Source organism: Lagenorhynchus albirostris, chromosome 4 (genome assembly GCF_949774975.1).
Source record: "Lagenorhynchus albirostris chromosome 4, mLagAlb1.1, whole genome shotgun sequence".
NCBI classification, from domain to species: domain Eukaryota; kingdom Metazoa; phylum Chordata; class Mammalia; order Artiodactyla; family Delphinidae; genus Lagenorhynchus; species Lagenorhynchus albirostris.
The window spans coordinates 45,049,322-45,062,529 of NC_083098.1; the positions used below are offsets into that span (position 1 = coordinate 45,049,322).

Here is a 13,208-nt window from a genome sequence, read left to right on the forward strand (position 1 = left end):
GCTGTGCACCTGAAACTACCACAACATTGTTAATCGTCTATACTCCAATATAAAATAAAAAGTTTAAATATTATTTTTAAAAATGCATGTATGTAACCACTGAAAAAGATTAAAGTACATGTGGAGTGATATAAATTATTAAAATTTAGTATGCATTAATGTCTTCATTTAAAGTTTATTTATTTATTTACTAAGGGTATATAAAATAAAAATACATGGCAATCTAAAACAGCTTCCAGCACTTAAAACAGACCGGCAAGTTCTTGCAACTTTCCCCAGTAGCGCCTCTCCAAACCATCTTGTCATACCAGTCCCCGATGATCTACCTTTTAATCTACAATCAGAAAACTCTTCTTGAATCCCTATTGTTGTAACCAACTGTGTTTGTCCTCATCCTAGGTTCCTAGGTTCAAATCTTGGCTCTATCTTCCAACTTTTCTCATTTTGAGTAAATGACTTAAACCTTACTTAGGTTCAGTTTCTTCATATGTAAAATGGAGATAACATTAGTACCTACCTCGGAGGATCATTGGTAGTATTAAATGGCAAAATGCATTCAAAGCAACTAGCGCAGTGCTTGTCACATCATAAGCCCTCAGAACTGTCACCTATTATTAGAAACTCACAGAGAACATGAGCTAGTCAATGCCAAGTGCTAGGTAATTGGTAGAAACAGTCAGCGTACCTAGGAATTACAACGTGGGAGATGCCAAAAGGAAGCTGGTCCTAGAAGGGACGGAATCTGAGCGAGGCCACGAGGGACGGATGGGTAGGATTTTGATGATGAAAATAAGGTAGTAACTGCTACACGTTTTAGTGTGTGCCTCTTTCCTTCTTTCAGCTTACAGCCCCAGGAGCAGCTACAGCAAGATGTAGAGCAGTGCCAACCCACTTTCCCCACATGCAGAAACTGCTATAAAACAGAACTGGCTCCCACCTCTCTGGCTTCAAGTCAGAGTATCTGGAGGCAGAGAGCTGTGCACTGGTTCATGCAGGGCTCTTTCCCAGTCCTTAATGATGTTCAATTTGAACTGTTTTGTTTTGTTTTTTTTTCATTACTCAGTGTTGCAGTTCTATCAGCTTATTCCAAAACAAGGATTTGATGCTCTTTTAATCTGTGCATTTCAACTTTTTCACCATGTTTTTCAGGCTCCTCTTTCAGAAATGAGTGACAATGAATGGGGAAAATTGTAGAAGGGACTCAAAAAGTTTTGTTTTCTTTTTAATGATTTGGAAGAAAAATGTTAACAGGTTTTCTAATCAGTCAGCTCAGGTTCGGAGAGCAAACACTTCTCAGACCCAATGCTAGAGGATAATTACGGATTGCTCTTTGATGCTCTCAGCAGTCAAGAGAGTGGCAACCCTGAGAATTCTTGGGGCCCCCTCTGCTTGCCCACAGAGAAGAGAAGGGAGGAAGAAAGGACGCGAGGGAGGGACGCACTGAGGGATGGAAGGAAGGAAGTCCACAATCTGAGTATAGGTTGAGTATTTCATTTCACCTTTAGGGAGTGCCAACAAATTGTCCAACATATTAACATCAGCTAGTGCAGGGCTTCTCAAAGATTGTTTTGCAAAGCACTGGTTAGCCCTGTGAGAGTCTATAATAAATCGAAGGAAGGGGTCTGCAGTGAAATGGTTGGCAAATGATGGGCAGCCTCCTTCATCTCAGAGATTCACAATGCACATCTGCTTATTTAAGGTTTTGAGAAATCCTGAAATAAAGAAAGCTGCTTAACTTTATTTAACCGAGAGTTTCCTAAATTTATTCAGCCATGAGACATTTTTGCATGTAACACCTATTAACCATTGCTTAGAGCTCAACTACCATGGAATACAATATGAAAATTCTCAGAGCAATATTTCTTTACTGTCACTTGTCTTCTTTTGCTTACATTCTGGCACAGATTTATGAAGAAAACAAACCAGCATTTAAAACAGTAGTGCATAAAAAAATGTTTAATCCCCTAGAATTCTACCGTCCTAACAAATCAGCTATTTAAAATTTTGCAGTCTTCATAAAAAACAAACCTACGGTTACCAAAGGGGAAGGCTAGGTGGGATAAACTGGGAGTATGGGATTAAAAGATGCACACCACCATGTACAAAATGGATATACAACAAGGATTTACTGTATAGCACAGGGAACTATATTCAATATCTTGTAATAAACTATAATGGAAGAGAATAAAAAAATATAGATATATACATATATGTATGTTCAGCTGAATCGCTTTGCTGTATACCTGAAACTAACACAATATTGTAAATCAACTATACTTCAATTAAAAGTAAAATATATATATAAAAATTTGCAGTCTTCCCCTGTACAATATTACTCTAAGTATTATCTCCTTTTCTACGTAAGAATTAAAAAGTACAACCTTCCCATTAGACATTCCAGAAAGCCCGAGGCATTTTTTTAATGCATCTTCATTTGGATATTTCTCCTTCATGTTTTCTTTTTAATTCTCACCCTCTTCTATGAACAGGAGAAAGGTTTTAGCTGAGAAAGACAAATGGAGGGAACACCCCAGGCTTTGAAATTTGGGGAAAACTTTGTTGAGATGCAGGCAAAATATAAAGAACAAAAATCTATGAAGACAAAACCTGGTGTTTTTCACCCCAGTTCATTCATCTTTGCGGAAAGCCTTCACCTCTGGCCTATTCTCACAAACTGTATATTTGCTTTGATAGACTTGAAGGGAAAAAACCCCACACGTATGACATCTCCACATGTCATAACACATTGAGGTTATTGGACCTGTTCCCAGGATGTGTTTATTCTTGTCTGTGTGATAGATTAGATGTAATTTTCTTCCTTAAACAGCTAAGTGCAATTAAGAGGTCTCTGATGATGATCTTAGGTACAGCTCAGATAGAGAATAAATCCTGTGGGTAAATGCTACCACCCTGCAAAGCTCACACACGATAGAGGGAGCAGAGAGGGTGCTTCTCCAGGGCTTCCACCGTTAGACCTTCCCAAGGATGATGGAAATACACTCTACTGACTGCACTGCAGGGGTGAATTACCTTCTGCTTTGTCTATCACTAGGGCTCCTCCCAACACCTTCCTGAGTTTAGATAAAAGTCATTGAAATGCTCCAGGAGGTTATACAACTGACTAAAGCAACACCTCAGCTAAAAAAAGAGTTCCAGGACCTGAGGTTTAGGGTAAAATGAAGATAGCAGATAAGCTCATGGTGGCTATGTTCAGCGAGCACTTAGACTTTCACCGTCCTCCTGGACAGCTACCCCACATGTCCAAGGGTCCAACCTGCCCAAGCTCAAACACATTATCTTCCTATTTTGGCCCTTGGTAAATAATGCTCCCATTCGTCGAATTTACTTGGCCAGAAATCATCCCCCAAATTCCCTCTCCCTTAGCCTGAGGGCTAAGAGATCACCAACTTCTTCTGCTTCTATTAGGTTGAACCATATAAAAATTGCCAGTATTTGACCAGGTTTTGCCCACAAAACAGCAATGCCCCATAGGTCAACCTAATGTATAATTAACGCTTATTGAAGCCATGCCTCTTGCTTTTCATCCCCTCAGCACTTTTCTCATCAAAGGGCTTCATCTCTCATCTGAATTCTCCCAACTCCCTCCTAAAGGTCTTTCTGCCCCCAGGCCTTCTTCTACACAATCTTCTGCAGATCTTTCTCTTTGCAGAAATGTAATCATAACATTTCCCTCCTTAGGAACCTTCAAGAGATCCCCACAGCCTTGATAACAAAGCATGTTCTTCTTAAATAGAACATACAAAGGCCCTCGTGACCTGCCTTGCTTCCTTCTGCTTCAGGTCACAGCACCCCCGTACTCGGGGCTGGCATTCTACTTAACTCTTTGCTGGTGCCTGAAGAGAAAATATTCTTTGGCTCGTCTTCTGGAATGCTCTCCCCTCCGAATCTCCAAACCCCTCCTAATTCTTACTCATGTTTCCAAATCATCTCAGTTATGACATATTCCAGAAAGCCTCCAGTACCTACTAGCACTACACGCACACACACACACACACACACACACACACACACACACACACACACTCCAGTCTGGGTTAGGGTGCTGTCCCACAGGCTCATCTCATAGCCACAGTAATAACATATTCAACACATATCTCCTCCCTTCACTATACAGTACATTTCTTGAATGCAAGCACTTTATCTTATTCATCTGGGCCTCCCCTGAGCCTAGCACAGTGCCTGGTATGGAGCGTGTGCTTAAAAAATGCTTGATGAAGCCATAAACGAATGAATGCATTACAGTGTTACAGAGAGAATTGGGATGTGTTTGGAAAGGGCATATATATATATATATATATATATATATATATATATATATATATATGTAAACTTTGGGGTCAGTGCACTTCTCCGAAAGATCAACAACTGAAATTACCCGTCAAATTTTTCTGTAACAAATATTGTTATGCCATTCTCAACTCAACAAAGGATTTCCAAGCACTAGACAACGGCTTACCTTATTTAAAACCTTCACTTAATATACCTAATCTCAGGACAGCCAAGGTGTGTCCCTTCCAGCTTATTTTAGTGGAACCTGCTCATCTAGGGCTGGGGACTTTCAGAGTCATTTATCCTAGTCCCATGGTCCTTTATTCTAGTGGTCCCTTATAAGCCTTAAAAAATTAATGCAATTCCTAATCACCTACTTTACCATCAGAGGGCTCTGGACATTGGAGGGAACAGAGTTGATCAGAAGTTAAATTTTTCCAATCTCCTTATATAAACATTTATTTATAAAATATGTCCCAGCATAAAATTTTTAGGGTCCACATGCAGAACAGATTGGAAATAGAAAAGCCATTATGAAGGTTCAACTTTCTAATGTCTCTCTCTGACTATAATCTCTCCTCACTACAATGCATCTTCCAAAAAGCTTGAAGATTTCCTGCCTATGACATAGTCTTGGTTATCACAGTCACCCCTAAAACTCTCATAGCCCTATTGCCCACAAGAGTCAGTCCAAATTTTTCAGCCTAGAACTTTGGGTTCTCTATACCCTGGTTCCAACTTAAATTTTCCAACCATTTCATCTAATATGCCTTAATTCAAACCACTGTCCTTCAGCCAGGTTGGACCACTCTCACTGGCCATGAATGGCCCACATGTTCTACCCCCTGCGCCCATCTCCTGGTAGAACCACATCTGGAAAGCCTGCTTTGTTTCCCTCTGTCTAACAGAATCCTAGCTATTCTTCAGGAAGAATTTGAGGCCCCATCTCCTCCACAATGCTTTCCAGATCTTTTCTTTCTCCCTCCTCTGAACTCCTACAACCCATTCTGCCTATTGATGTTATTATCCATAAATTGCTTTGTACTATTTGTTAGCTGTACTTGTGTCTTTGGTTTACCTCCTTAAGTAGCCTGGAAGATCTCTGTGACCCCTCAAACAGCAACTCAGCACCCTGGATTCAGTCGATTCTCAAAAAATATCCACTAATGTGCTTTAACCATGTTAGGAACCTCTTACTAGCTGCTCCTTTGTATCCTAAAGTAAGAATCAGTAGCTGAACTCAAGCTTACAAACTATAATACCAGTTAGATCCGCCCTTGCCAGATTCCTCTTCAAGGGGAGGCACTAATGCCTTCTATTTGCCCACTTCCCAAGTCAATCCTGACTACACTGGCAGGACTGGCAAACAGCTCACACCCTACAGCGGTGGGGTATCACGTTTGTCTAAAGCCTGGAATCTCTGAGCTTCTACTTTCCATTGCCTCTAAAATGTCTGCATTCTCAATAATCGGGTTTTACCCTGAATCCCAGCCTGTTTTGGCTGTAGCTCCGCTCTCGACAGTTCAGTCTTCCTAGGGTATAGATCTTGGACCCTAATGTCTTTTTTTCTGGCTGCACCGCACGGCTTGTGGGATCTTAGTTCCCTGACCAGGTATTGAACCTGGGCCCTTAGCAGTGAAAACTCGGAGTCCTAACCACTGGATGGCCAGGGAATTCCCTCTAATGTCTAGTCTTTAGCCAAGGTCATGTGCAAAAAGAACTGGATCACCCAGGACCATGGCGCCACAGCCACACTTGAAGCGCTATAATTGACTTGCTGTATCGAAGGGGCTTGCTTGATACTCTGATCTAGACAACTGGTCATACCTCCTCCCTGCCCAGGAACAAGCCCTACAGCCGGGTCAACCCCTCCAGCATGCATCCAACCGGATTTCTCAGCTTTCCCACTTGCCCAGTAGATCCCAGAATGCCCCCCAGTCAAGCCCTTCAGAGTGTGACAACAGCTGCTGCAGGTAAATCTCCTCAAGTTGCTCCTAGAAGTGAGTCAAGAAATACAAAATAACCCACTAGTCTGTAAGTTCCCTTCTCCAGACTGTAAGCTCTCTGAGGGCAGAATAATTGTCTTAGTCATCCTTTTTTTTTTTTTTTTTTTGTTATTCGGAGCATCTGACCATTAGATATTTGTTGTAGGAATGGATGGATGAACAAAAACACTGCATGGCTCCTTCATCATTATCCAAATTCCAGGCTGCTTTCCTGATTTATTTCTTTTTGAGATCTGAGTACTAAACCGAGGAGGAAAAATCCCATCTCCTGAAGCAAGTGATTTACTTCTAGGTTAATCTCCCTATATTTTTGTGCCTGGGGCTGATGACAAAGTTTCCCCACAGCAGGAGATAATGTAGACAAGAGGGCGACCATCTTCTGAGTGACTGTTTTGAATATACTTCTTGCTCTCTTAAGCTGAAGTGCACCACATGCACATAAGGAACCATTACCATGACTTCAATCTTCATTCATATGAGGGTCAAAGTTTTCTCAGGAATTGCAAGAGTATTATTAGAAGATTCCAGTTGAATCCACAGATATTTACTAAATGTCTGATAGGAAGCAGTGAAGTGAGTTTTCAGACATGAGACAAATATCTTCCAAAGAGAGCTCGTATTCTGATGACAAAGGACAAATACGAGAGCCTCCTGGAGCCTGGCAGGAGGAACCGAGCATTTGGCTAGTGATTTCTGAGACTGTGAAGGGGGTCTCACTCACCAGCACAGTAGCCCACGAGGCCGAGGAACTGCTCCTCTTTACAGCTGGTCCTGCAGCTCCCAGCAGCCAGAGTAACATGAGGGTGACAGGAGATGCAGTCAGATTCCGATGGGCCGTGGCACTGCCTGCAGGTGGGGTGGCACTCTAGATGGTAAAACAAGAACCAGGATTGGAATTAGCAGCTCAGCATGTAAACACACGAAGTACTTAATATACTCCACAAATTACACTAAGAGCAGACTTCAAATACTAATCATCTTGGGAAGATTCTTGAGCAAGCCTGGCACACCCTTAGGCATTGACCGAAAGACGGCATTTCTAGTGTCAGTGAAAACACTGGCCGTGAACAGAACGTGGAATCTAGAACCACTGAATGAGGGGAACTGGCTGCTCAGCATGACCATCCCCATCTGTATAAGTAAGAAAGTTCAGGTCAAAATTACAAAGCAGAAAAGCAAGTGGTAAGACTGTCCCTCTCTAAAATTCAAAGAGCGAGACAGGCAGAAGAGGGAGACATTTTGCTTCTTAGAAATCCCAGGCAGGCAAAGGGGGAACCATCCACAGCAGGGGAAACTAAAACTTCTCACTGGAGTCGGATGCCAGCCGTGCTCTCCCTCCAGGCCACAGCCTGGATGCCTGTTTTAGCAGCAACGCTTAATTACAATACAAAGAACTGAAAAAGGCCTCTTTCTGGAGGTTACCCTGAGCCATGTTTGAAGTTCAGTCCCTTAGACAAAACTGTCAAAGCGGTTTTCCCCAGAAAAACCACCTAATTACTGAGAGGTACTACACTGAAAAAGAGCAGTGAGTCCCAGTAAGTGTAGGCAATAAAGATAAGGATGGCAAAGAATCAAAGAAGGTTGCAGCTGTGGCTACACTTGTGCTGCCAAGGTGGGCAGCATGGAAGGAGATGGAAGGATTTCTCTGCCAAGGACGAGAAGGTCTGAGCCTGTCTGATTCCAAGAGGAGGGGAGGTGAAGGGCTGGAGCTGGGTAGAGCTTGCTGGAACTGATGACAAAGAATTCCCTTCTGGCACCGAGCTGGTGGGAAGACAAGGCCCAGAGTTCCAGTAAAGTCAACTGCCTCTCATGTCTTCTGGCGGGAGGCCAAGGGAAGATAAGGAGTTATAGGGGAACAAAAAAAAAAAAAGCAAGCAAGCAAGAAAATGAACTGCTGATTAGAAGGCTAGCATGAACTATCACCTCTTCTACATTCCTGAGGCTCTTAACTTTGCAAACGCACGTCCAAAAGATACAAGCGCTCTCAGGACGATCTCCCACCGCACAGGGCTTCCTCCCTGCCAGAATATTTCCAGTGACCTTGGTGCCCTGCCGCCCGCGGTGCCCTCCATCTGCGGGTTTCAAGCAGGCAGAGGCACAGACAGAGAAGAGGTAGAGCTACTCAGACTTTCCTCCCCAAACAATTCTCCACACACGAAAACCAACTGGGCGAGGGTGAGAGCACATAAGGACAGACCACAGTGTTCAAAGACAACCCCAGTGACAAAGAAACCAGGAACACCCCCCACCACCACCACTGAGCCTGATAGAGTGTTTCAAGTAAAGCAACCCATCAGGGGCCTACAGAGACTAAAAAGCTAGTGGAAGAAGACAATTCCAGAAGGAATATAATAGTGATCTTCAGTGGTCTCAATCTGTGTTCGCAGCAAATTTCCTCTTTGGTGTTGGAGGCCAGGTGAATCTTACAAGTGTTAATTTATTTCAAAAATATTTTATACATTTACTACCTGTCTTCCGATTCCAGAAACACATACCAAACGATTTCATAACCATGGGCTTTTTCCTGTAAGTTGGCCTCAACACTCTGTTTTTAGAAATAAAACCATAATCATAATAGAATGTGTTTTGTCTTGTCTTTTTTTCTGTAGATACAAGAAAACACAGTGCTACAGTAAGGTGCTTAAATTTTAGTCTTTTGTCGAGTCCAACAAAACCCTGCACTAATCTGAACTGGCAATTTCTAGAATCTCTGTCACTGAAATATAAAGGTGCTCTTAAAAACATATCGGACTGGGCTTCCCGGGTGGCGCAGTGGTTGAGAGTCTGCCTGCCAATGCAGGGGACGTGGGTTCGTGCCCTGGTCCGGGAAGATCCCACATGCCACGGAGCGGCTGGGCCCGTGAGCCATGGCCGCTGAGCCTGCGCGTCCGGAGCCTGTGCTCTGCAACGGGAGAGGCCACAACAGTGAGAGGCCCGCATACCGCAAAACACAAAAACACATATTGGACTGACATGTCAAGGAAGAAAATAAATACCTCTCTCTCCTTTTGCTCTGTTAGGCTGCAGCCAGGCGAAGGAGGGCAGAGACCTGCAGAGGCAATGCCAAACGCCTGATCCCACAAAAATGCATGAGAACCTGTGGTAGCTCATCTCCGTGATGAACACCACCATTAAATCCACCCCTCACTGTATGAAGAGGGTAAAGCTGATTCTAATTTTTCATTTCATCCGCACTTCCCTATTGGATGAACAGAATTTCACTTGTTCCCCTCACTCTATCCCTTGACTCCTACAAGTTCAAGACAAGGATTCACAGCCCATTCCTAGTCCTCTGGTATGACAAGGTTTCTAATTACCGAGTCGGGCTGCATTATGAAGATAAAACATGGGCACAGGGAATATGCCCCAGCATGTTACATACTCACCTGTACAACTGCCTTCCAGGTTAAAGTACCCATCTGGGCACTGGGAGAGGCACTGCCCATCCAACAGCACGTGGGAAGGCCAGCAGGCTGTGCAGTTATGCGGGCTCTTCCCTGCACACCCAAAACAGGATTGGTGGCAAGCTGGAAGGAAGATAAAGCAGAGGAGACAATCAGGAAAGCCACCATTCGACAAGGACAGTAGCTCTGTCCCTCCTGTTAACATTCCTGCATCAATATAAGTTCTGCGCACTCACTGAGTTTTTTTTCCAAGGACAGGGCACACATCTCACATACTTCTTTCTCAAGGATGTATCCTACAAAGCAAGCATCTGCGGAACCCAGATTAAGAAAGACATAAATGCCACAAAACGGAAATCACCACTTGCAGAGTCATCCATTTCTTTCTTCCCCTGTTCCCATTCTCAGAGAATGTCAGATAAAGAACAGCAAGCCACAACGGGTCTCCTTGCCTCAAGATAGTGCCTCTACCATCACACATCAATGGGCCGCTGACCAGGCTGCGCAAATTAAAGAGAAAGGTGGTGGGAGCCTTACTTACTGATTCCACAAAGGTTTAATATGATGTCTACTCTCTGATGGCGACTGAACACACACAGGTGAGAAGAACTGTCCAACATTTTGCGCAGCCCAAACTAGCTGCATCAACAGACACACAAGCATGTAACTGTAATATGATAAATGGGGGATGGAGTATAATAGAGAATAAGAGCATCACATCACAACTCTCTGTGACCTCGACTAAGGTATATAATTTCTCAAGGCTCCCTCTCCGTCATGTATAAAATAAGGGCATAAACTATACGTACTGTTGTGGACACTCCATGGGTTGTTTACCCTGCCTCACTCGTTTCTTCCCACGGAAACCACGATAAAACCTCTTGCCCATGTCTTCCCCTCGCTCCTTCTGCCTCCTGACCAACTCTAGTGCTTCCGTGTGTGGCCCCCATGTGACATGCCCTTCCTCTTGGGAACTGTGAGTAACAAACTCTCTCTCCTACAGCAATCGTCTCTTGATCTTTTGGCCTCACCGTACCTGAATAATAACAAAATCTACAATTTGAAACAGCTGGTCATTCACCTCCAATCATTCATTCATTCATTTGTTACTAAGCCTCAGGTAGGTCTAGGTGCTGGGGAAACAACTGTAAGACAATGCATGGGATGACCCCATGCATTTCAGGCCACCTTCTCTCCAATGGACAAGATTCACAGCCTGCAGGGACACTACCTTCAGTCTCCTCTTTGCCTCCTCTGCCCCCTCTATCAAACACCTGGAAGATTTATTTAGAGACCAACAGCTTGGAAGAACCAGATGGGATTTTACCCCACTGAGGTCTCCATTTCCACCAACCCCCAATAAAAATGCAAATTTCAATCTTTGATTTATGTGGGGCTGTTACGAGCTAGGATGTCCTGGTCCAGTAATTTAACTGGCTGTTAAAGTACAAAACTCCCGGTATATGGCTGGTATACGATGCTGTCCTAAGCCGTCTCATGCTCCACCCTGGCACCCTGCTTCATCCCTAACCCAGAACCTAAAGGTTTAATACCTGTACCAGGAGGCCTCCAGGACCCAGCTCCTGAGTTAAGGCCAGGACCCATTTGGATTGGGCAGTACATCCCACCTTACTGGTTGATAAAACTCTGATTATCCTCCCTGGATACATTGCAGAACTTTCTATCTGTTCAACAGTATTTATTACTCTATGAAAAACAGAGCCAGAGTTCCACGTTTTAAAATCATTTCCTTTTTTTTTTTTTACATTGCCTCGTTAACAACTCTATTAGCACAAGTCACAGTAGTTTTTTTCCAAGTATTTTCAGAATCACTGGGAAAATATTTCCTCTTTAAAAAAAAATAGAATAGCTAAGCAAATATTATAAAGGAGGGGTACACATTAGCTCATTATTTAAGACGTTTAAGCAAAGTGAAACAGCATGTAATAGAAAGTCAGGTGGCAATATTTCAAAAACCAGCTAAATTTATATTGTCAACACAAAGCCTTCCACGATGATGTGGGGAAGCAACATACTTCTACATACTTAAATATATTTGTGATAATACTAATATGTTCATATTAGACTTTACAAGTTTGCTAAAATCTCTAGCTCTTCCTGTTATACCTCCTTAATAAATAGGAAATCAAAGCGTATCATCGTGGAATTGAAAACTGGGAGAAGGTGAATTAACGCATTACGAGCACACAACTTATTTCATCTCATTCCATTCGGTCACAAAATCAATGTGATAACCTGGTTCAATGTGAATAAAGATTGTTATTGAATTATATAAAACAAGAAAGCAATGAGGACAAATGAGTTGAAAGGTTGATGGGCCAAGAATTCCAGGAGAAAGGCCCTTTGCCTCCCAGTAGATTTTAGAAATAAGCCTCACTGGACATCCCCACGGCAGACTTCAGAATTGCCTTCGTTAGAACTGTTTAAGAACCAAATAGATAATGAGCTGGTTAGTTGCTGTGTGGCACAGAGGGAAAAAGATATGCTGTATTTTGAGCATAAGATATGCTCAATGTATTTTTTTCTTTATGATACTCTCTTTCTGTAACTACAGGCATTTGCATCTTTAAAAAAAGCTCATGAAACTTCAATTCTGTGCTGGTTTTGGAAATGTCTACACTATTTCAGTGACTTTTATGAGGGTCTGTCATGCTATGGAATGATTTCATAGCAGCAGTTCTGGTTTGAAGTCTAAGAGCCTTCAAGGAAGACTAACTCCATTACAGGGCATATATGTTAGAGATCTGAAAAAAGTTCTATGAATAATTTCTCCACGTAACACTACATCTTTAGAGAGTGGCTTTCCGGTTGATGGCTGAGTATATTTCCGAAAAAGCATAACTGAGCTGCTTAAGCACTAATAGTGTCAGTACTAAAAGTGTCCTCAGATGGTTGTAAATTCCAGTCAAGCTGACGCCGATAAAAATTTTACCCCAAACAATTAAAACATATCAATTTTTTGTTCATTCTATTTTCTATTTAAATTTCAGACAATGAACACTACTACTTTTTTTTCTTCTTAATAACACAAAAAGTGGGCCAGCATCCCAATTTTCATATATAAAATTTCCTGGCTTTTCAAGTCAAAACAATTTTTGGAGGTAGATGTCTTTCAAATTATGATGTAAATATCAAAATCCTCTAGGATATGCAGTAGGAATACTGTGATGAGGGATGAACGTTAAAAGGAGTGAAGTCAAATAAAATCGCTCTCCCTCTTTCCCTCACCCTTCTTTTCCTTCTTTCTTTTTTTAATGAACATGATCTAACCTACCTCCCCAACACCTCACTAGATTGGGAACGCTTAAAGAGTAAAAATCACATCTCCATCTCTGTGAGTCTCGCAATACCTGTCCCAGGCATGTCACAAGTTCTCAGTAAATGAGTTTCTGCTGACTGAAAGGGTGGGCAAGTAGGAAGGTGCGGGGGGGAGGGGGGCAGGGTAGGTGGATGGAAACACTGGCAGACACTTCTAGGTCTCCTTTCT

The 13,208-nt window shown here is 42.6% G+C and overlaps 1 protein-coding gene across 1 annotated transcript in view; it reads right to left on the bottom strand.

The window, feature by feature from the left end:
- The window catches only part of FRAS1 (Fraser extracellular matrix complex subunit 1), a 467,475-nt gene that overhangs the window by 186,848 nt on the left and 267,419 nt on the right, over positions 1–13,208 (bottom strand). The window contains exons 19-20 of the mRNA XM_060147971.1: positions 9,683–9,823; positions 7,018–7,161 (exon numbers count right to left, since the gene is read on the bottom strand). Coding sequence (XP_060003954.1) covers positions 7,018–7,161; positions 9,683–9,823 — 285 coding nt within the window. The remainder of the gene's footprint in view (positions 1–7,017; positions 7,162–9,682; positions 9,824–13,208) is intronic.